The sequence below is a fragment of the Gilbertella persicaria genome (assembly GCF_025201335.1).
Source record: "Gilbertella persicaria strain CBS 190.32 chromosome Unknown B0P05scaffold_2, whole genome shotgun sequence".
NCBI lineage: Eukaryota > Fungi > Mucoromycota > Mucoromycetes > Mucorales > Choanephoraceae > Gilbertella > Gilbertella persicaria.
In genome coordinates, this window is record NW_026251963.1 from 180724 (window position 1) to 203008 (window position 22285).

Below are 22285 nucleotides of genomic sequence, written 5' to 3' on the forward strand. Positions count from 1 at the left end.
TACGATTTTGTGTTTATTCTAGACCAATTAAGTTTATTTCTAAACGAGTTTTTTTTAATGAATCTATGTGATTTAGTTGATACGAACACAATTGTTCTCGAAATATGCCTTTTTTCTAGATAGTTGAACAATGTATTGAGATAAAGCGTTGTTTCAGATCAATTTCTTTACAAGTGTTTGTGTTAATAAGCCTTTGAATGCCTTATCTAACTTTGATAGTCAAAATGATTTACTTCCATAACAGAAAAAAATATATTCTCAGAGCGTGGCGCTTGATCAGAATTCTTTAATGAGGCTCAGAAAAAAAAACTAAGAAAGGAGGTATGGATATCTAAAGCCTCTTTCTTGATGGGATTCTTTTAGCAAAAGACACACACACGTATATATATATGTGCTCTTTATCCATTACAAATGAACATCTTTCTACTGCTCAACGCTTAAAACAAATCATTAGTGCAAGTGATCAATATAAACATTGACACTTGGTTTCAGTTCCAGTCGTCTTCAACTCATAAAACAGATAACTTATTGTAGTTTACTTTGAGTATCAGTTTGAGTCATATTGGAGCCAAGACTCAATTAAGAAAAAAGACAAGTAAAACCTGAGCAAGAATATTTCTAGAAAAACCAGCTTTTTTCAGTCTCAAGTTTTTGAGTCTATTTTTCAATCTCAGGTTTCTGTGTAGTACGATGAATACGGTTAAAGAAACTAAAAACCCCTTTCAGGACAAAAAGTAAAGGCAGAAGGGAAAGGAACAGAATAATTGTATGAAGTTACGAGGAGGGAACAGCCAATGGAACAAAAGAGAACTGGGAGCTTGTTCAAAAGGAAGGAAAGAAGGAGCCTTCAACTGGTTGTAACATTTGTAGTTTGTTGTGAATCTGTAAACAGTCAACAGTATGGGCTCTGTTTAACGCTTGTTCCAGATGCAAGGAACAGGGAGAGAAACAATCATAAAGTAACCAATCAAGAAGCCATCGGATGAGACGACTACACTGAAAGACTAGATCAGTTACTTACTTTGGAGATTGAATCTGGAGCTCAGAGAGGGACTGAGAATTGAGCACAGCATGATATATTATGAGTGACAAGTAGAGCTTGATTTTTTGTTTTCTTTTCTTTGTCAAACTAGAACTATAATTTTGCAAAGAAAAAGGATTCTTAACATATCTATTGAAGTTTTTTCTTTTAGAAAGGTGTGTTAGGCATCTCTATATCTGCAGAAGAGTAAACCTCTTTTAATACCCGCTGAAACTGACTATTCTAGTTCAGATGCACTCTATTACAAAATGCAATCGTATTTTCAAGCTGTATTGGAGAGCTGAATGACCGAGCTAATTCCCTTGAATTCTTTAATGAGTTGTTAAAGATAACATTGAGAATTCTGCTAAAATGATCAAAATACACATCTTTCAGACAAACAAAGCAAATACGCTGTGGCTGATGATGATACGGATGCTAATCCTCCTGATGATGACGACAGTGAGAGTGTAGAAGAAGAATTGAAGCTTTTTTCATTAAGCTTATGAATGGTTGGTATCATCTTGACTCAAAGAAATACTTTGATCAACACTCTTACGGATGGATTGATTGTTGAACACTGTAGTTATTTTGTTGTTATTATAAACCTCCTATGGTTTTACTATTGCTCTGCTTTTATAATTCGAGTGTATATAAAGTATTCGTAATAGATCTCAATTATAAAATTAATCAAAATAAAGATATATATCGTGGAGGGATGTGGTGAGACTATTGATATACAGGTAAATTGGGAGAATAGGAGATATATCAAAAGGAGATTTGAAGTCAAGTGTAGGATTCCAGATAGCCGATTGAGTAAATGAAGTTTGCAACTGTAATTGTTGGCTTTCTGCTTGTGTCATCATATTTATTATTCAACTATTATTTTGCAATTTACCCCCTTATTTTTCTCATGTGTAGCATCGTTCATTGAAGATATTATAGACGGGTGTAGAAAAAAATTGGATGTTTTGAGGTACATAACAAAGGATTATGTTTTCAATGCCTCATTGGTCAACTGCACTTGCAACAATGAACAAACCTTTCATCGTTATTTACTAAACAAAAAAAAAAACTATAAATATCAAATGCTTGTGAGCTAAAAATAAAAGAATGAATTGTGGTTTGTTTGTTATCTGAAGAAAATCGACAAACTTTAAAGGTTGGTCATTGGTGTAAATGATGTCAACTGACAGATAGTCTTGTTTATCTTCTTTTTCTTTATGAAATGCCAAGACCAATTAGCCTCTCAGAATCAATACGTTTATTCAAACGTTTGGATGAGTTTGACTTTAGTCTATAGAAGACATGTATCGATTAGTCATTATGCTGTAGTACAGCAGATACTATGTTAAAAACGTAGTAATATAAAAAAAGTTTGAAAGAGGAGAAGGCCAATATCGTAGGAATATGCTATAAAATTGAAAAATGATGAGCACAAAAGAAACTAGAATGAGATAGATGTAGCCATGCGTAATCTTTTAAGAAGCCGATTGCCTGTTGACTGCACACTACTGCTATACAAGTGATCTAATAGATTCGAGAGAAGAAATTTCAAACGATGACAACTTCTAGGCTCTTAAAGTTGTAGAGATGCTGCGTCATATACGGGCTTGGCATTATCCATATTCAAAACTGTCATTTGAAATTCAGGTGATATCTGTTTGACGGAAAAGGAAAAAGTGATCATACTACTTTACAAAAAAAAACACGCCTTCTAGAATTTTATTTAAATGACACTACGATTATTCAAAATTGACACGATGATAATTGCAACAGTTCAGAAGTCATTTTAGCAAGTTAAGCCAGCTTCAACCGACCCATGTTTTCAGAATATTTCTAATATATGTTAAATTCCTCGAGTATTTTATCCAAAGATGTTCTTTTATGCAAAAATATACAACCCAAAATATTCTCATTTCTCACAAACTCGCACAATAAGTGTCAAATTCGAACACCAAAAATACTAATGAGCAAGAAAAAGATGGAAGCATTACTCGGAATTCAGATAGTAAACATATCATTGCATTTATACCATTTATGGCCTTGGATGGATAAAATTAACAAGAAAAAATGCAGCTAAGAGCTTTTAGGCTTTTTTTTTTTCTTAATATTGAACTTTTGTCGTTTATTGAAAAATCGCTTACTGTATCAACCTTTTCTCAATCATTTTAGAGGCCACTAGTATAGCTTACATTCACTTAAAATAGCTTTAATATTTAGATAGGATTGGATGGTACTGTCATATAGGATTGTATTTATAAAGCTTGGCATAAGTGGAGTGTCCCCTAAAAAAGCCTGAGTTTGATTTAGTATGTTCATGAAGGATTTTAGAAATTCACCTTTCTTTCGTCTAAAGAACTTTTTAGTAAGTTGGTCTGGTCACTCTTGGTGGTGGTCCATATTTTGCTATAATCCCTTGTGGAAGGTTGTATCTCTTAGGTATCAGCAATTGTGTCAAGTGCCAAGTAATTGAAGACATTTTGGAATGATGTCCTTTACTTGTGGTACTGGTATTGCCATCTGTAGCATTGAACAAGACAAGATATAAAAAGTACTGACTCTCAGGAGCAACGAACGAAAAACTCAACATGTCTTTTTTAGGACATATTAAAGGGTAGCCCAGATGACGGCTATTTTATTGGGATTATATAAGACTCATATAATCGTGCTGAATGCTTCCACAAAAGCATTATTTTGAAGATGTTTTATATGGCTAGTCACTTTGCTTCACATACACTAGTTTCCATTTATACGATGACTTTATTTTTTTTTTCATCCAAAACATAAAAGAGATGATGGACTAAAAGTGTCTATAAACGAAGAGCTATCGAAAAAGTGTATTAACAAAACTGGTATATATAAATAAGGCGCATTGAATGGTGCAAAAAACGCAGCATGTTGAATAGCAAGATAGTGAGCTATCCTTCAAAAACGTATTTTCTGTTTTTGAGCTGTAGTATACATCTTTTATAGTGCTTTTGCAAATGCGACACATTGAGTGTGCTTTATAGACTTAGAGAAACAATTCGTACTAAGACACGCTATATCTGCAACGTCTCTATCGTTCACAAATTGCAAAATAATGAGAAATAAAGATCTGCAAATAGTATAGGCAAAATGACGATTTTCTCACTTTTTCAAAACTTGCTGTATTTTTGCATAAATATGTTCTTTTATGTATGCTCAAACATAAGAAACTCAAAAGGAGGAGATTAGAAGGCAGGAATAATGGTTTATTTTGAAAAACACTCGCGCCTACAGTGGGGTGCCAATCCTCTGTTGGTGTTATTACGCTCAAAAATGAGTTGTTAGGGAAGTTAGTTTATAAACTAAGATCGTATTATAAGCTCGATACTCGAGAAAGGCACAAATTGAGGAACCAAAGCACGTTAAGTGTGCCAAATGGAATCAAAAGTTATTTAGTGACCGCAAAGTATGTATACTTTTAATATGTTGACTCTATTTGTGCTCAAAACGAAAAGAATCATTTTGGCGCTACCATACATAACCAAGTGAGCGTATTTGGTGTACCCCACAATAAAAAAAAAGCTTGTGAATGCAGATTATCTCAGCATAAACTCTGGGTTGAAATTTATTTGATTATTTAAACTATGAGCGATATATTTTTCACTAATTTTTTTCTCACTCTATTTAGAAGATGAAAGCTTATATTGTCGAAAAATGGCTCAAGGGCCCCGAAGAACTTGTTATCAAGGATGTGCCATTACCTAACGAACCCAAGCAAGGTGAGCTACAAATACAAGTCAAATCTGCTGGTTTAAACTTTTTCGACACGTTAATGGTAAAAAAAAAAATATCCATATTATGCAACTGTATCTAATAAGTTTATATCTATATAGATTCAAGGCAAATATCAAATCAAACCACCTTTCCCCTTTGTTCCCGGAGGTGAATTCAGTGGTATTGTGCTCAAGTCAACTGTGCCTAAATTTAAAGCTGGTGACCGAGTATTTGGATCTGGTTATTCATTTGCAGAGGTGATCAATGTACCTGCTCTTAACGTGCTTCACATGCCTAAGAACTTTAGTTTTCAACAAGCTGCTGGTCTCTACGTGACTTACCCTACTAGTTACGCTGCACTTGTTTTGCGCGCTAAATTAAAGCAAGGAGAATATTGTTTAGTCCATGCTGCTGCTGGTGGTGTTGGTATTGCTGCTGTTCAAATAGCCAAGGCATTAGGTGCTAAAGTCATTGCAACTGCTGGTTCAGCTGAAAAACTTGAGATGGCAAAGCGATTTGGTGCTGATTTTGCTATTAATTATCGCGATAAAGATTGGACTGAACAAGTCAAGAAAGTAACTCAAGGCCACGGTGCTGATGTAGTCTATGATCCTGTTGGTTTAGTGGAAGCAAGGTAAAAAAAAAAAAAAAAAAAAAAAAAAAAAACAATGAAAATCAAAAATAGATCATTAATGCAATGATAGCACAAAATGTACTGCCTGGAATGGACGTATTCTTGTTATTGGCTTTGCTCAGGGCACAATTGAAAAGATCCCTACAAACCGCTTATTGCTAAAGAACATTTCTGCAGTGTAAGTTGTTGCGTATAGTGACAAGTCAATTGATTTCTTTATAGTGGCTTACATTGGGGTGCTTATACCAAGAATGAACCAGAGCGTATTCCCGAAGTTTGGCAAGCATTGTTTGATTTATTTGAATCTGGCAAAATTCAACCTGCACTTTACGGCAAGATTTATAAGTTTGAGGAAATTCCTCAAGGTCTTCAGGCCATTAATGAACGTCAATCATATGCCAAAGTAGTCGCTAAATTCAGTAATGAATCCAAGATCTAATAGTGTAGTAATAAACTGAGTTTAAACGTATGCTGTTTTGTTGTTTTTCCAGTGATTCTTGCTTGTGTCTTCATAGAAAACTTGATAGATTCCCAGTCTTCTATTGTGACGCGATTTGAACTAACAAAATAACCATGATTATCAACATGTCATTATCTCTCCTTCTTTTCTTCTTTTTCTTTCTTGTTCCACTCATTCTTTTTTATTATGAATCCACCACTCTCAGCAGAAGCATATATGATACCAAGTCAACAAAATACTTTAATTGTTCAATCTACACAAAAGTCAAACACATTTGTTCACAAGCTATTTAAGTAAATATATACCATTTTGCCGCTTTTGTCTCATTTTATATAGTATGGTGATTGATAATCAGTTTCAACATTTGATTGCTTGGAATTATACAGGCAGTAGTTTTATTGTATGCAATATCATGGAGTTTTCTCGAGATGTATTACCGAAGCATTTTAAGCATAATAATTTTAGTAGTTTTGTCAGACAATTAAACATGTAAGTCAAACAATAACAATAACAAAAACAAACCAACGCAATAAAAGGTATGGATTCCATAAGGTCAACAAATCCCCACGTGGTCATCGAACACTAGCAGAGAATCAAATATGGGAATTCTCTCATACCAAATTCTTGCGCGATCGTCCTGACTTACTAGACGAAATTAAGCGCAAAACGATGGAGTCTGATACTGTACGACGTGAGACCGACTTACAAGCACATATAGCCATGCTGCAGGTATCTCAGACTGACATGCTGCAACAAATTAATCATTTATATGATAATTTCAGCCAAGTCTTTAAAGAACTGCATGAAACAAAGCAAAAGCAAGAACAACAGCAAAAATTAGTCAAACATGCCATGGAATATATAGCACAGCAAAATGGAGGTAATTTAGCATTTTTATATTGTGGGTTACTTATTTTTTTTTTTTTATAAAGGTCGATTACCTCAGGAACTCGATTTAGAATATAAAAAATTAAACTTGGATGATTCTAATAAACATCATATTACACCACCTATTTTTGTCACTACACATCATACACCAACAACCCAGCCAGCAACTCACCAACCACTAATCTTGACTCAAGCTCGACCTTCATTTGGAAATACATTGCCACCCAGCCCCAGTCCTACCATGTTATTCTCCTCAGAAGGGGAAAATAATTCATATTTCTCAAACAACAGTATGCAGCGCCATTCTCAACTTGTTGGTCTCCATAATATCCTTACTTCACCTACACCTACGAGAGCAACAATCAACAATACGCAACCATCCAATCTCGGACCAAACATGATGAATGGATAATTTTATGTTATTGTTTCTTTTATATGTTATTTATGCCCAACTATTTTATCTATCTATATGTTTATTATGCACCTATACTTTCAATTGAGAGAAAGAGAGAAAAAAGACAAAAAAACAAGGAGGAAAAATAAAGCGAATTGTTCTTCCGCTAGTTCCGATCATTCGAGTGTAGTACAAGAGTAATTTATTACAAGTTGTCTAAAATAGACTTGTTATTTCTTCTTTTCTTTCTCCTTTGTACGCACAATGAAAAGTCGAAATTTGTTACTTTTTATTGCTAGTGCATTATCAGTCGTTAGCGCAGCATATGTGAAGCACCCGAAATATAGACTTGCAAAACAATCCGCCAAGCATGTTATACCCGGACGTTATTTAGTCGAATACAATAGAGCTCACAACAATGATGATGGCGATTTTGTTGCTATTTTACAGTCATTTGATGCTACGATAAGCGAACCTTTATACCATAGTAATAGTAACAGTGTACATTCTGTTCATATGAATAGCGGAGACCACGAAAACTTTTTACAAACGCTTGTTGATCACCAAGATATTGTTACTGTCTATCCAGTCACCTATATTGCTCGACCTGAATCCACTTACAATGCTTATTTCAGTCAAATTGACCCCAATATCACTCAAACAGTACAAGATCATCACTCAACACAAGTAGAACGAATTCATAAAGAACTTGGTCTTTCTGGAAAAGACATTAAAGTCTGTATCATTGATACGGGCGTAGACTATCTTCACCCTGCCCTGGGTGGAGGATTTGGACCTGGCTATAAAATAGCTTTTGGTGCTGATTTGGTCGGTGATCATTTTGAACCTCACTCATCAAACAATACTTTACCTGACCCAGATACCCCACCTCTTGATAACTGTACAAAACAAAGTGACAACGCAAGTAAGTCTATATACAATTTCTGTAAAAATAAATATAGATTGTAACACAATTTATGATAGATGGACATGGCACGCATGTTGCTGGTATCATTATTGGTAATGATACATCTAAAGTAAGTATATCAAGGTACACAAGCATTTTAATACAGATATATATAGGGTTTTGTTGGTGTTGCACCAAATGCTTCTCTTGGCGTTTGGCGAGTCTTTGGCTGCAATGAAGGCACTACTTCGGAGATTGTTATGAAAGCTATGATTGAAGCACAAAAAGCAAAATGCGATGTAATTAACATGAGTATGGGAAGTGGTGGTGCTCCTTGGTCAGAAGAACCTCATGCAGCTTTTGCTCAACAGCTAGTAAAACAAGGCATTTCTGGTAAAAATAGCATAATGGATACAAAAAACTGACTATAACAGTGATTATTTCAAATGGCAATGCTGGAAGAAATGGTGCTTTTTCGGTCACAGATCCTGCAGCTGCACATGATGCTCTATCCATTGCAGCTGTCAGTAACGCAAACTTTTTAGGAAGTTTGTTTTCTGTCAAGACATCTAACAAGACACTAGGCCCTTACTGTAAGCTGTAACATACAAGTTCTTTTGTGACTATGATATTTATGTTTGTTATAGCTTATCAAGTTGCCCCTGAATCCGACAAGGAAATTCCAGATGCAAGCGTTGTAATAGGTGGTAATTTTGAGTCTTTATCAGCGTGTAAAGCAGATGATATCAGTGCACTTGATCTCAATGGCAAAATAGCTCTTGTAAAGCAAGGTTCGTGTATGATGACAGAACAAGCCAAACTTGTAGCAGAAAAAGGTGCCATTGGCCTTATTTACTTTAATACCCTTTCTCGAGAGATTCCTCGGGCTCCTTATTTGGATACACCAATCCCTATTGCTACCATTTCTTCTGCCAGTGGTCGTCAACTCATGTCTGTTCTTCATGACGAAAGGGCAGTGGATATCCATTTTGAACGAAATGCTTTCGCTTTTGAATCAGCCACAGCCCATACAATTGCTGATTTTTCAAGTATTGGTCCCACCAATGAACTGCATATGAAGCCCTCCATTGCTGCTGTAGGGGGTAATGTATATTCGACTTTGCCTCGTTATCTTGGTGGATGGGGTGAAAAGAGCGGTACTTCCATGTCTTCTCCTTACATTGCTGGTGTGGTTGCTTTATTAAAAGAAGCATCTCAAGGCCAAAACGTTTCCATTATACATGACAAAATACAGAATTATGGTAAGCCACTGGATGCATACAAGCAAAAAGGCATACTTGACTCTCCTCTTCGTCAAGGTGCTGGCCTAGTTCAAGGTAAAGAATATGCATAGTTACCATTGATACTCATTTAATGATATATTAGCCTATGATGCTCTTAAAGAACCTCTACATGTATCACCAGCACATATTAGTTTTAATGATACTTCTTTGGATATTTATAAATCACACACACTTCAAATCACCAATACTGGTTCTGAGTCTGTTGCATACAGTATTACGAGTCAGATAGCAGCCTCTGTTTCTCCCTATGGTCACAACAATACCAAGTTTGAATTAGTTTCTTATGACAGCGATAAATTCTACACAAACACAACAACTGCTACTGTCAAACTCAGTGCTAGCACAATTTCATTGCAACCAGGAGAATCGAAGCAGATTACTGTTTCTGTTCAGTTACCAACAGATTTTAATGAAAACGAACAAGTCATGTATGGCGGTTTTGTTCAATTCAATCCTACATCTGGAAATGCAAATGCTTCTGTCCATGTACCTTATTTTGGTGTACTTGGCAGTCTTTATCGACTTCCAACATTAGATACATCCAAACTAAACATCAAAGACCAACAAGGCCATGTCTATTCTAACAAAGAGACCTATCATTTCATACTTTCTGACAATACAACGGCACCTTTGATTGATTTCCGATTAACAACGCCTTCTCGTCAATTGATGATTGATGTGATTGACAAACAAGAGGCCCATGTTGGCTATATCGTGGCTAGCTATGATTATGCAGAACGGTCTTTAAATGCATTTTCTATTCCAGAACTCAATCCCTGGAAAGGTCAACTATTTAAAGATGACCAGATCAATGCTGTGCCTCTTATGATTCAGCCAGGTACATATCAAATTCGATGGTCTGCGTTACGTATGTTTGGTGATATCAAGAAGAAAGACGACTGGATGATTCAAACTTCAGGTCCCATCGAAATTACACAATAAAACTACTTTTCCTTTTCTTTTTTTATTCATACATACAAATAACTTAACGAGAGGTGGCAGCAGCCTTAGGAGCGAAACCCTTGGCTTGTTGCTTGCTAACCTTAGGTTGAGAACCCTAGACATAAATTAGAACATACATACACACATATATAGATCAACTTACAGCAGGATTAGCGGCCTTCTTAGCAGCAGCAGCAGCTTTCTTGGCTTCCTTGGACTTGGTGATAGCAGCTTGACGAGCAGCAGCACGGGCATCGGGCTTTTGATTACGCTTAGCACGGATAGCATCCCAAGAGGCACCAACAACAGCACGTTCGTGCTTGACAGTACGGCGAGAACGCTTCTTTTGAACTTCTTCGGTGATGCCCTTTTTGTTCAAGCGACGGTAGATAACAGTCCATCTGATCTTACGGGGGTTCAAACGTTGAAGGAAGTAAGAGGCAGCCTTACCGTTGATGAAACGGAAAGTCTATTGAAGATGTTGAATATACATTCGTCATGAACCTAATTTATGTTTTACTTACTCTATAAACACATGTTAGTTCATCATGCTTATTACATTTATTTTAGTTACCTGCTGTCAACACGAACGTAAGTTTTACCCTTGGCAGGGTAGATCTTGTGACCAGAGAAGGAACAAATTTCAAGCCTACATGATACGATGGCTTAGTTGCTGACGGATGGATGCATGGATCTTACTTCATTCTAGCTGCAAAAAGGAGTGTTTATATGATGCACCCTTCTGACTTTTCATATGGGATTCATTTGAGCTCTTTAGGCTTAAAGAAGTCAATCTATCGCATACCGGAGTACATTTATTCCGGTCCGGATATAATCCAAGTTGCATGAATGATACTTTTTCATATGCTTATTGATCAATTGTTTACCGATGTTGCACGTATAGATCACAAAAGGAGTTTTACCGAGGTTTTTCATCTCCCCTATCTGTGGCAAATGCAATTTTCGATTTCCCTCTCTTGTAATCAGCACTAAATCATTCGAGACTACACCTCTAATTAGAACAAAATTATTGTTTTATATGATAATTGACCTTAAACGAGTTCTAAATTTGACCCTTTTGCTTAAATTTTGTAAGAGAAACGATTGCTTGGTTTCTTTAAGCTGAGCAAACTAGCTCAAGGAGGCCTGAACATGAACTAGTTTGAATATCTATTTTACCAACGACTCCATATGCATGTTTAATAACTCTTTATATGTCGTACGATGAAGATTCATTTTCTGTCTAGGCTTTTCAGTACGATATAAGCCTTGGTTGTAATCAAACTCTCTTTTTTTTTTCTTCCTCCTTAAATTGTACCGAATACAATGCCTGTATTGGTAGATAGAAGTCTACATGAGTGCTTTGTCAGAGTTATCTATCATGAGTACCATACTATGTTTTACATACAATAGACGATATGTATAGGAAGAAGGGGAGATTATGTGACAATTGAAACATGAGCGTGTTGTATCATATATATGTAAGGTACAATCATCGGCCATTATGCAAACTGAAAAGTATAAAAGATGAGGTTAGTTTTTTTTTTCTGTCTTATATTTCATTTTATTCTGAAAGAAAAGTATGGTTCTCCAGTATTTTATGTCAGTCTTACTATTAGCCTTATACGGTGTTGAGGCAAAATGGATGTCAGAAATCCCTAATGCACCTGAAAGAGCTTACAGCAAATTGTTTAATATTCCAACTTGGATTACTCATATTGAAGGTAACGTACAAAGTTATGTAGTCTAACTAACATGATTAGATTATGACGATGATGCCTTTAATGCAACAACTATTTTTTCTGTTGTCACTGTTGCAGTGTCAACACTATATACTCTATACCACATCATCTATGTCTTTTTGCCTAAACAACCTGCTAATCAAAAGACCATTGGCCCTTTCAATACTCTCATTATGCTCTATTTAATCGCTACCTTTGTTGCTACTTTTACTTTTGCTCTTATGAATGCAGGCAGAATTTGGGCTTCATTTGGTGTCTATCACAATTTGTTTGAAATTGCTCTTATGTCACACATCTTTCTTCGTCAAAAATCTCTCTTGTAAATTACCTTATATAACAGACAACTTTAGCTTATATATTCTGTTTAGGGAACGCAAATTTGTGTTTATCTGTTTTATCTATCTACTCATCACTATGTTTATTGTGATTATTGTACCTTGGCCACTAGATGCACTCTTTTTCAAGTTTCAAGGATTGGCTACTGATTTTGCATTGGCCATTGATTTAGGAAGATTGTACTACCACAACAAATCAAACTACAAACAAGCCAGTGTTGGTACTTTGGTCACAGATGATGATGAACAAGATCATAACAGAAAGATGAAACAAGTCATGATGGCGCCTCCTCATTTGAATATCAAAGTTTTGTATATTGCTGCAACACTTCATGCTGTCGGAAATGCTTTAGTTACTTTTAGCAATCATTTCTATCTGTAAGAATTTGTTGTATTATGCCATGAACTGACGACCTCCTTTTTTTTCTGTTTAGCTGGGTGATTTTTCAATTTATTTATGCTATTGCTTTCCCTATGTATGCTTACTATTGTGTAGCTGAACCCAATGCTAGTCGTGTTAGTTGGTACAAAGTAGATTATGCTAAAGAAGTGCTTGTCTTAGTCACGGGTGCTACATTAGCAGGTCTTTGTATTGCTGTGGGTGTTTATAATGCAGGAATCCCTTCTCACTAAGATAAGATGAAAGTTAGCCAGTCAATGCTGATGGGAACATCAATAGTGTCATATCTTATCAAATAAACAATAGCCATAAAACTTTCTTTCATATGTAAACCAATCGTTGATTTAATCAATGAAATAAGCTATTTTATTGGCTCATTTCTTATCAACAGGCGATAATAAATTCGCTATCTGTTGATTTCCGGAGTTGGCCTAAATCTTGTCGCTCCTTTGAAATTGGGTATAAATAGCAAGATATATATTTCTTTCTCTCCCTTTCTTCTTTACTCTTTTTTTAGCATGGAAATATCTTCTTCTTTTGTTGTATTTTCAGGTGGATCAGCCTGTAATCATATCTTAGATAGCTTTCATAAGACAGGCGCCAATCAAGTTAGTTACATCCTTGGGATTTCTGACAATGGTGGATCCACCGTAAGAAATAATACATGTTTAATTAAAATGCCAATAAAAATCATTAGAGTGAGCTGTTGCGGGTACTAGGTGGCCCAAGTGTTGGCGATCTTCGTTCTCGATTGATTCGTTTGATGAACACTTTGGACGAAGACACTTCAAAAGAAATGAAAGCCATCAAAGATCTCTTGAGCTATCGTTTACCTGCTGATAAGAAAAATCATCAGAAAGTGCGTGATGAATGGGCTTTGATTGTGGAAGGTCGTCATAGGTAAACTAATATAGAATTTAATCACTCGTTTTTTATATTTCTTATTTTAGTCTTTGGAATGACATTTCTATTGAAAAGCGAGAAGCTATCCGTGGCTTTCTGACACTATTTGATTTTGAGATATTGAAAAGAGCACATAAACGATTCAACTTTTGTAACGGAAGTATTGGCAACTTCTTCTTGACAGGTGCTCGTCTTTTCACTGGATCGTTAGAAGCAGCCATCTTTTTGTTTGCTTCCATCACAGGCATCACTTCTGCTCCTACGTCAGTTGTACCAGTCATTAATACAAACCAAACAGCTACAATTGCTGCTTCCTTACTAAATGGAGAGACGCTGGTAGGCCAATGCGAAATCTCTCATCCCTCACCATACCAACAAAAGAACAAAAAGCAAGGTGCATGTACTCCCGGTCGAAAACGAATAAACCCTATTGATGCATTCTCCTTTTTTGAAGATCCTTTTAATATGATCGAAACAAAGCTAGATGACGACGACAACGATAACGATACCAATGCCAACTTGTTTTTTTCTAAACAAGTGGACCAAAAGCTTACTTCACCTATTAATCGTATCTATTACATCAATGAATATGGACAAGAGATTTACCCTGTGCCGAATCCTAAAGTGATCAGCCATATATCCTCTAAGAAGACACTTGTGTATTCGATTGGCTCCCTTTATACTTCCTTAGTGCCTTGTCTTGTTCTCCGCGGTGTAGGAAACTCTATTGTCCAATCGCAAACCTTGAAGCACAAGATTCTATTATTAAACGGCACAAATGATCGTGAAACAAGTGACTATACAGCTCTAGACTTTATCAATGCCATCACCCGTGCGCTGAATGAAAGTCAAAGGATTGACGCACGCCGTGCATTCTATGAATCATGCGAGGATGACGACGATCAGGAAGAAGTGCCTGACTATATTTCAAGTAGAGCAAGCAGTATCTCAAGTGCCATCATCAATACCCCACCTTCATATTCTTCTCAATTTTCAAGTATGACCATTGGAAGCATGCCAGCTTCTCCTTCGCATCGTTACCCACCCTTTCCTAACCATTCATTTTACCCGAGTTCACCCTCATCCTTTATTACGCATTTAATCTACCTTGACAATAGTGCTATTCCAGTCGACATTGAGGCTATTCAAAGACTCGGTATTCAATGTGTCTGCATGAGGGGTGCTACTTCAGTCACTGGTGAACCCATTTATGATCAAACTTCTGTTACCGAAGCCATTGAATCTATTGTAAATAACTAATTATCCCCCTTTCCTTTTTTTGTACTATAATGATATCCCGAAAAAAAAGTTTAATAAACCTCTGTTTCCATGGTAATTCTACTCCGCAAATCGTCTAGACTTCGAGTTACATATGTGGCTTGTCAATGTATACTTTCAATGACTGTTTATCTTGAAGTACTTTTAAGTATGCATTTATTTTTAATTTTTGTTTTTTTCTCGAAGCATAATAAACATAATGGCCAAAGAACGATCTGCTATTAGTAAAAGCATGAGTAAAAAAAGGGTCTCAGGTACGCACGTATCTGGTCTCTCTACTTCCAAAACATCCAAAAGAAAAGACGCACCTATAAAATACGGTCAACTGTCAAGAAAACAAAAGCAAGACTTGGAGGACTATGGTGAACTTGTACCTAAAGACTTTGAAGACGACGAAGCAGACACTTTCAAGTAAGTAGGATTTTAAGAAATACAAATGAACTCATTCAATGGATAGGCGTAGAAGAGTCGTATCCGAGGCTGATTTGGACCGAGAATTAGAAGAAGAACAAAGACGAGCTGCGAGACAATTCGATGATTCTGAAGAAGAACAAGTATCAGATGATTACAGCGAGGAAGAAGATTGGAAAAAGCCTTCTGCATATTCCTTGCTTATGGGTTCATTGAAAAAGAATTCGAAGCAAAAAGACTTTTACAACAAGATTCAACGTGAACAAGAAGGCATTGAAGATGAAATAGAACAAGAAGACGAGGAACAGCTCATAGAAAGAGAAGAAGAAGGACTAGAAGACGATGAAGACGATGAAGACGATGAAGACGAGGAAATGTCAGGTGAAGAAGATTTGTATAACGAGGATGACGAAGAACAGGAAGAAAAAGAGCCCATTGATGGTGACGCTCCTGACCCACTTGAGGAAGAGGAAGAAATTGTATATATGGGAAGTGATGCAGAGGAAGAAGAAATTCAAGGTAATTTTTTCATGCAATGCATTCGTTGTAATTCAGTATTAGATGATTTGTTTGAGCATCGATTCAATGATCAGCAAGCAAGTACCTTTGATGAAAAGATTTCTATCGTTGAGCAGAAGAAATGGACAACGCAAATGTTTGATGATGAAGTTTTAAAGAACGTTACTGCCTTCACCACTTCAGAAGATAAACATGTAAAGAAAATGCCTGAAATAAACTCATTAGAAGAAGTCAAAGTGAAACAACGCATTGGAAACTGCTGGTATAAGGCTAACAAGCAAGTCAATCATAGAAGTAAGTCTTCAGGTTTTTTTTTTTCAATATGTCTCATCTTGTGCCTGATAGAAAACATCACATTCACTCCTCTTCAAGATCGTTTGTTTAACCAAATGAACAATTATCGTGATGTTGTTTATTGCAACCGTAATCTGAATAATGCCAAGGAGATCAGAAACACATATCTTCTCCATGCCATTAACCATATTACAAAGTAAGTAATGATAACCAAAAAAAATGGGGGAGAACAGCATAGCTAACTTATTATTAGAACTAGAGATCACGTCCTCAAAAACAACGCCAAGCTGAGTAAAGCACAAAAAGAAGGCAAAGACTTGGGGTAAATGATACACGCAATCAAGAAATCAAGTACTCACTCTGTTTTAGTGAAATGCGGGACCAAGGCTTTACTCGTCCAAAAGTCTTGCTCATTTTACCTTTTAGAAATACCGTCGTTGATGTAGTAGATACATTAATCAAACTATCAGGAACAGAGCAACATGAAAACAAGAATCGATTCTATGAGCAATTCAATTTACGTGAAGAAGAAGCCGTGGACCCTAGCAAACCAGCTGATTTCTTGCAAAATTTCCAAGGCAATATTGATGATCACTTTCGCTTGGGTATCAAGTTTGCTAAAAAGTCAATGAAGCTTTACTGCAACTTTTACGATGCTGATATGATTGTGGCATCACCTTTAGGCTTGCGTACATTGATTGGTTCGGAAGGGTAAATGGATGTCAATCAAAAGGATAGGAGATGGCTAATGTGTTTTATACAGTGACAAGAAAAGGGATTTCGATTTTTTATCATCTATTGAGCTCGTTATTATGGATCAAACAAACCATTTCTTGATGCAAAACTGGGAACATGTAGAACACATCTTTCAACATATGAACTTGATTCCTACTGATAGCCATGGCTGCGATATTTCTAGAATCAAGAGTTGGTACTTGGATGGAAAGTGAGTTTACACCACTCTTTTTTGGATGAATGACTCATAAAAACATAGGGCCAAATATCTTCGTCAAACACTTGTCTTTGCTGACTTCTTAACACCAGAATTCAATGCTTTATTTAACAAGCATTTAAAGAACGTATCCGGCAAATTAAAAATCAAGCAAATCTTTGAAGAAGGCAGTATCGTTGATGTGATTTCTCAGGTGCAACAGGCAAGTATGTTTCTATTTTCACCATGATCTAATTTCCTAACAGAGCTTTACCCGTATTGATGCTCCTACTTTGAAATCTGTCAATGACGTGAGATATAAATACTTTGTCGAAAAGGTAAAAAAAGAAAAAAAGGGCTTTTAGATAAAGTTGCTCATATCTATTATTAGACATTGCCAACCTTACGTAAATCAGCCATCATGCAATCACATACCCTTGTTTTCATCCCTTCTTATTTTGATTTTGTCAGGATAAGAAACTACTTTGAAGACAACAAGTATTCATACGAAGCTTGTTCGGAGTAAGTTTATGCTCTCTAAATCATCAGCCCACTCATGCATTAGTTTAGATACGCCTCTGGGTCTGCAATTACTCGAGCAAGAGCACAATTCTTTCATGGTAGAACAGACTTTTTACTGTATACTGAAAGACTTCACTTCTTTAGAAGGTAAGCGACCTGACTATGATACAGTCTTGACAATCAATAGATACAATATTCGTGGTACTTTCCATGTTGTGTTCTATGGTCTTCCTGAAGACCCATTATATTACACAGAAATTGTTAATTTCTTGAGTCTCAAGTTTGATGAAGCCAGTGCGGCTGAAGAAGCTACTTTTTCATGCACAGCTTTGTTTACCAAGTACGACTTTTTGAAGCTAGAACGTATTGTGGGTACAGAAAGAGCCAAGAAGATGTGTACAGCCCAGAAGAATGTGTTTATGTTTTCTTAATAAAAGTCTATTTTTATTTTACTGTGAGGCAATACAAATGAGAGCATAGGTAACCCTTATTATTTGTGAAAAACATGTCACAATAATTGGTAGTATCAGTGTCACATTGCTTTGTTTCGTTAGAAAGATCCAAGAGATAACACATATCGAGAGATCTCATACAAATTTTGCCTCCAGCATTGACAAACATATCACAGACCATTTTTGCCTTTAGGTTGCATTCAGCCATGTTATCGATTGGTGGCTCTGCTTGATTGAAATGATAACACAGTAATATAGGCAAACATAGGGTTGTTAGAACAATTTGACCTTTCATGTCTTTAACAAAAAGGAAGAAGGAGAAAAAAAAACGGCTTCCAAAATTCAACAAGAATGTTTTCGGTATAAAATATAGTTTTAAGTTTATTTAAATATCAAAAAAAAAGAAACTATATAATATTATTTGAGTTAACGCAATCATTCGAAGTACACAGGTAACCATATCTTGAGATAAAAGTTCGGCAGTTATAAGTTGCATTAGAGAAGCAGTAGTCCTTGTCATTTGCTTCCATATTTTTATGACAACAAAGTGTTTGATTATTTCTTTGACAATAGAGACCACCAGAAGCTAAGAATTGACCGCAATAAGACCATTGTTCAGTAGTACAGTTGGTCAGAGCTTGAACCAAGGCAAAGAATAAGATGAGAGTAGCAAGTAAGAACTTCATGATTTTTCAATTGATTGACTGATTGATTGATTGAAGAAAGAAGGGGAAAAAAAAGGGTCGACCCTGCTTTTATATACATGATATCTGTTATACGATATATGTTACATAATCCACATTTTTGACTAATGGATCCTGATGATAATAAATATGCTGATCATTTTTATTTTAAGAAACAACCTGATTTCATATTAAAAGATGTAACTGCCACAGAGTGCGGATAAAAGTATACTAGATGGGTAAATAAATTGTGTGTGTATACATAAGGCTATTTTTAAAACTTGTTTGATGAATTGCAGCTTTCGATTGGTGTGAGGGTCTAGTTCAAACAGAAATTATACGCTTAGTAAAACTGCAGGGCTTGGAGGAGAAGGAGGAGGAGGAGGAGGAGAGGCGGCATGAGTTGTGTCAGCCATATCCGGGCCAGCCGGTGCAGCCGGAGGATCAATTGTATTAAAATGAAGTTTTATTTTTTTGATTTGTACTTGTTCTTGCTTTTCTTCTTCTTCTTCATTTTTTGTACGCTTCCTTGAAGCAGACTTGTCTTCTTCAGGGCTTAATGAATCCAAAAAAGAGGATGATTTGGCTTCTTTATTAAACCAAGACCAGTCATGCTCGCTTTGGTTATTATCATTGGTGGGTATATTATCTTGTTCCTTAGTGTTTTCTTGTGTAATGGCACTTTGTTGCTGGAACAGCCAGTCATCAGAAGAAGGTATTGTCATCATAGCTTGTTGTCTACGAACATGATTCCACAATCTTTTTTTTTTTTGCTATTTTGTTAATACACAGCCTTTTTTCTTTATTGTGGGAACTTACCTCGTGGTCAATAAAATTTTTCTTAACGAAAGTTCGTTTCTAGGTATAATTAAAGGATACATTTTGTATTGGCTTGCATCTGCCAATCTTTTCATGAGTTCTTTATTATTTCCATATTGATGTTGTTGACTAATAACATTCATTTTCTTCAAGATAGAAAAGAAAAAGAAAAAGGAATTGAAAAAATAAAAATAAAAAAAAGGACTTATTTTTTAGTGTTTTGAAATCCAGACGTAAAATGCTTTAGTAAAGATCATTGAAATAAAAGCCATGATTGGTGCAATGAATGTGACTTTGCTTAATTAACTTTTGTAACATGATACCCTTTTTTGTATCACACAAACTGAATATCTTTATTTGGTAATGTATTCAAAAAGTAGTATAGATCAAGAATGCTACAAGTTTTAAAAGACTTGGTACAACTTCAATTTAAAAGTTTAAATTCACTAAAAGGAATCAGGATATGTCTTATAGGAATACCATAGAGTTACTTATCTGGTATTGATCTACGATAGTTACAATGGATTTTCCAATTGTAGCTGCCTTTCATCATTGCTATCAAATCAACTCTAGAGACTCTTTTTTGAGGGTGAGCCACCATAAGTAATATTCTGTCACAAGAAATGAATTTGCTTAGTATAAAACATACCTTTCATATCTCGAATTTATAAAAACAATTATAGTTTTTTATGTTTAGTATTTTTTGTTTCTTCATCATAAAATGCTCAAAACGAATAGAAACCAAGTAAAATTTGCTTCTTTTTTTTTGAAGCAGGCACTGGCATAGACAAATCATCCTCCCTCTCAAAAAAGAAATATTTGATCATGAAAATGCCCAGTAAATTTCTATTGATCGACCAAATAAAATATTTTGTGTAAAAGTGAAGAAATCCTATATTCTGAGGTAAAAAAGAAAGCACTGGAAAGTATACTGTATAAGCTAGCATTGATATCAAACAATCAACAAATAAAGCCTTTCTATATAATAAGTGACTAGTCAATTCACTTGGAATATTATGGTTAATAACAAGTTGTTAGAGAAGAAGAATAATTTCTTTTGGTAATGTTCCTAAATCTTGATATACAAAATATTTTGTTTGAAAAAGGAATGGGAGAGAGAGAATATTTTCCAATTGATATTACTTTATTTTGTCTTCCTACAAATACTATAGCTATCACTGGAGTCACAAAAAAAGAAAGCACAGACCAGTCTCTTACTTTATATAGAAACAAAAACGACAATCATAGCTGTCATAATTAATTCAATAAAGTTGTTGGGCGTACACAATGTGTCACCAAAAGATGTAATTTCATGCCGAATGACACTTGCAGAAGCAGTCTAGATGAAATCAGTAAAAAGGAAATATCATTTTAAGAAAAGACAATCAAACCTTTGCAAATCCAATTTGATGGTTTTTCATATCAAACACAAGATATGTAGATCTCAGAACAGAATCACCCAACAGAATCCAACCATTCTCTTTCATTTTTAGGCTATTGCCAGTATCCATCCATGGCGCAATGCCAAACATACAAATACCTTCTCCTAGTGGCAAGACGAGATCTCTTAGAGGGATATTTAATTGTATACCACTACGATCCAGTGTGAAATAAACAAAATAACTTGTGGTTGCCTCATGACCCGTGCGACAGTCAATGATATAAGTACCAGACATTTGGTCAAATACAGCATGGTCGTTGGTCACCATTTTGACAATGGCTTCAGCTGCGTCGCGATCCATATAAGTCAAAGTAGTTCCAGTATCTACAATCATGCCACGAACTGAAGAAAATGTATTGTTGTAAACTAGTTCACTTTTCGTCGTCTCTTTTTGTACCTGAATCGAGTTGCCGCCCACCATCCAATAAGACGTATTACTATTGTCTTGATTGAAAACGGGCTCATAGATAATATCCCCTATGTATTTCTCAGAATTCGTTCCACCTAGCAAGATTTCGCCAGACCAACCTGTTTCAGTTATTGATCCCATGCTAACCGAAAAAATAGGTTGATCGATTAATCCTTGCTCCGCCAACTGAAATACAAATGGACTATACTTCGTGTTGCTTGTAGTGAGAGAAGGATAACCAAGACCAAAGATGCCATTTGATGGCGATGTAGCTGGCAGAATGAGGTCACGGGTAGAAGCTGCCAAGCCAAACTGTTGTTGAGGAATATGGGCATTGCCTAAATAAACACTGTCTTTGCCATAGGTTCCATTTACTGATCCAATACCGTACTCAATCTGAAATGGTTGAGACTCATTCAATGATGTAAATGTACTAGATTGAGAGGAGATAAATCTTTGATAGGGGCATTCTTCCGTTGGACAGTTAGAGGAAGGGACCCAAAGATCAGAACTTGATATAATTAGATTATATATGCATATAGACTCTACTTACCTTCCAGTGTCTAATGATACAGTAAAGTTCTGCATTGGTGTTCCAATACCAATATTGATTAAATACTCTGATCCTTCATTATTAAATAAACGAGCTTGATGAATATCTGCTCTTTTCCAATGAGAATGTTGATTGTATTTAGTGATAGAGAGACTGATAGTCTTCTCTGATAAGACAAGGCTACATGTGGTAATTAACAACAAGACGATTGCCTTGTCAAGTAACATCTTTAAGATTAAAAAAGGTGATAAACAGTTATAATCAAAAATTTTTTTTTTGTTCAATCATAAAGTGAAACC

General features: G+C 35.7%; 10 protein-coding genes across 10 annotated transcripts; 6 read left to right on the top strand and 4 right to left on the bottom strand.

Moving 5' to 3' along the window:
- Positions 1-4682: 4682 nt before the first annotated feature.
- On the top strand, positions 4683-5403 carry B0P05DRAFT_460974 (uncharacterized protein; the record flags this gene model as incomplete). The annotated part of the gene is made up of 2 exons (XM_051574046.1): positions 4683-4826; positions 4885-5403. The coding sequence occupies 2 exons, from the start codon at positions 4683-4685 to the stop codon at positions 5401-5403; spliced, it is 663 nt and encodes a 220-aa protein (XP_051439296.1).
- Positions 5404-6196: 793 nt separating this feature from the next.
- Positions 6197-6789, top strand: B0P05DRAFT_460993 (HSF-type DNA-binding-domain-containing protein; the record flags this gene model as incomplete). The annotated part of the gene is made up of 2 exons (XM_051574047.1): positions 6197-6348; positions 6396-6789. The coding sequence occupies 2 exons, from the start codon at positions 6197-6199 to the stop codon at positions 6787-6789; spliced, it is 546 nt and encodes a 181-aa protein (XP_051439297.1).
- Positions 6790-7405: 616 nt separating this feature from the next.
- B0P05DRAFT_582845 (peptidase S8/S53 domain-containing protein) lies at positions 7406-10294 on the top strand (the record flags this gene model as incomplete). Its single annotated transcript, XM_051582202.1, has 6 exons — positions 7406-8066; positions 8126-8178; positions 8225-8441; positions 8483-8641; positions 8696-9385; positions 9435-10294. 6 exons carry the CDS (start codon positions 7406-7408, stop codon positions 10292-10294), a joined length of 2640 nt encoding a protein of 879 aa, XP_051439298.1.
- A 43-nt stretch (positions 10295-10337) lies between these two features.
- On the bottom strand, positions 10338-11336 carry B0P05DRAFT_593275 (ribosomal protein L24e-domain-containing protein; the record flags this gene model as incomplete). The annotated part of the gene is made up of 5 exons (XM_051583042.1): positions 10994-11336; positions 10886-10943; positions 10819-10845; positions 10458-10763; positions 10338-10409 (listed from the first exon to the last, which is right to left on the bottom strand). The coding sequence occupies exons 1-5, from the start codon at positions 10996-10998 to the stop codon at positions 10338-10340; spliced, it is 468 nt and encodes a 155-aa protein (XP_051439299.1). The 5' UTR covers positions 10999-11336.
- Positions 11337-11863: 527 nt separating this feature from the next.
- On the top strand, positions 11864-13103 carry B0P05DRAFT_522391 (uncharacterized protein). The gene is made up of 4 exons (XM_051575958.1): positions 11864-12018; positions 12058-12355; positions 12405-12749; positions 12806-13103. Exons 1-4 carry the CDS (start codon positions 11877-11879, stop codon positions 13002-13004), a joined length of 984 nt encoding a protein of 327 aa, XP_051439300.1. The 5' UTR covers positions 11864-11876; the 3' UTR covers positions 13005-13103.
- Positions 13104-13288: 185 nt separating this feature from the next.
- On the top strand, positions 13289-15021 carry B0P05DRAFT_522392 (uncharacterized protein; the record flags this gene model as incomplete). Its single annotated transcript, XM_051575959.1, has 3 exons — positions 13289-13421; positions 13469-13671; positions 13722-15021. Coding segments are annotated over 3 exons (1549 nt in total), but the record flags the coding sequence as incomplete, so codon positions are not given.
- Positions 15022-15123: 102 nt separating this feature from the next.
- B0P05DRAFT_522396 (uncharacterized protein) lies at positions 15124-18093 on the top strand. Its single transcript, XM_051575960.1, has 12 exons — positions 15124-15363; positions 15410-15882; positions 15925-16176; positions 16228-16372; positions 16430-16498; positions 16546-16887; positions 16940-17122; positions 17171-17330; positions 17374-17445; positions 17499-17629; positions 17678-17776; positions 17817-18093. The coding sequence occupies exons 1-12, from the start codon at positions 15152-15154 to the stop codon at positions 18058-18060; spliced, it is 2382 nt and encodes a 793-aa protein (XP_051439302.1). The 5' UTR covers positions 15124-15151; the 3' UTR covers positions 18061-18093.
- Positions 18094-18435: 342 nt separating this feature from the next.
- B0P05DRAFT_522397 (uncharacterized protein) lies at positions 18436-18892 on the bottom strand. The gene has a single exon (XM_051575961.1). The coding sequence runs from the start codon at positions 18765-18767 to the stop codon at positions 18489-18491; it is 279 nt and encodes a 92-aa protein (XP_051439303.1). The 5' UTR covers positions 18768-18892; the 3' UTR covers positions 18436-18488.
- Positions 18804-19742, bottom strand: B0P05DRAFT_522398 (uncharacterized protein; the record flags this gene model as incomplete). Its single annotated transcript, XM_051575962.1, has 2 exons — positions 19584-19742; positions 18804-19523 (listed from the first exon to the last, which is right to left on the bottom strand). Coding segments are annotated over exons 1-2 (392 nt in total), but the record flags the coding sequence as incomplete, so codon positions are not given.
- A 964-nt stretch (positions 19743-20706) lies between these two features.
- Positions 20707-22284, bottom strand: B0P05DRAFT_522402 (aspartic peptidase domain-containing protein). The gene is made up of 3 exons (XM_051575963.1): positions 21987-22284; positions 20975-21944; positions 20707-20922 (listed from the first exon to the last, which is right to left on the bottom strand). The coding sequence occupies exons 1-3, from the start codon at positions 22211-22213 to the stop codon at positions 20803-20805; spliced, it is 1317 nt and encodes a 438-aa protein (XP_051439305.1). The 5' UTR covers positions 22214-22284; the 3' UTR covers positions 20707-20802.
- Between the last annotated feature and the right edge of the window lies 1 nt (position 22285).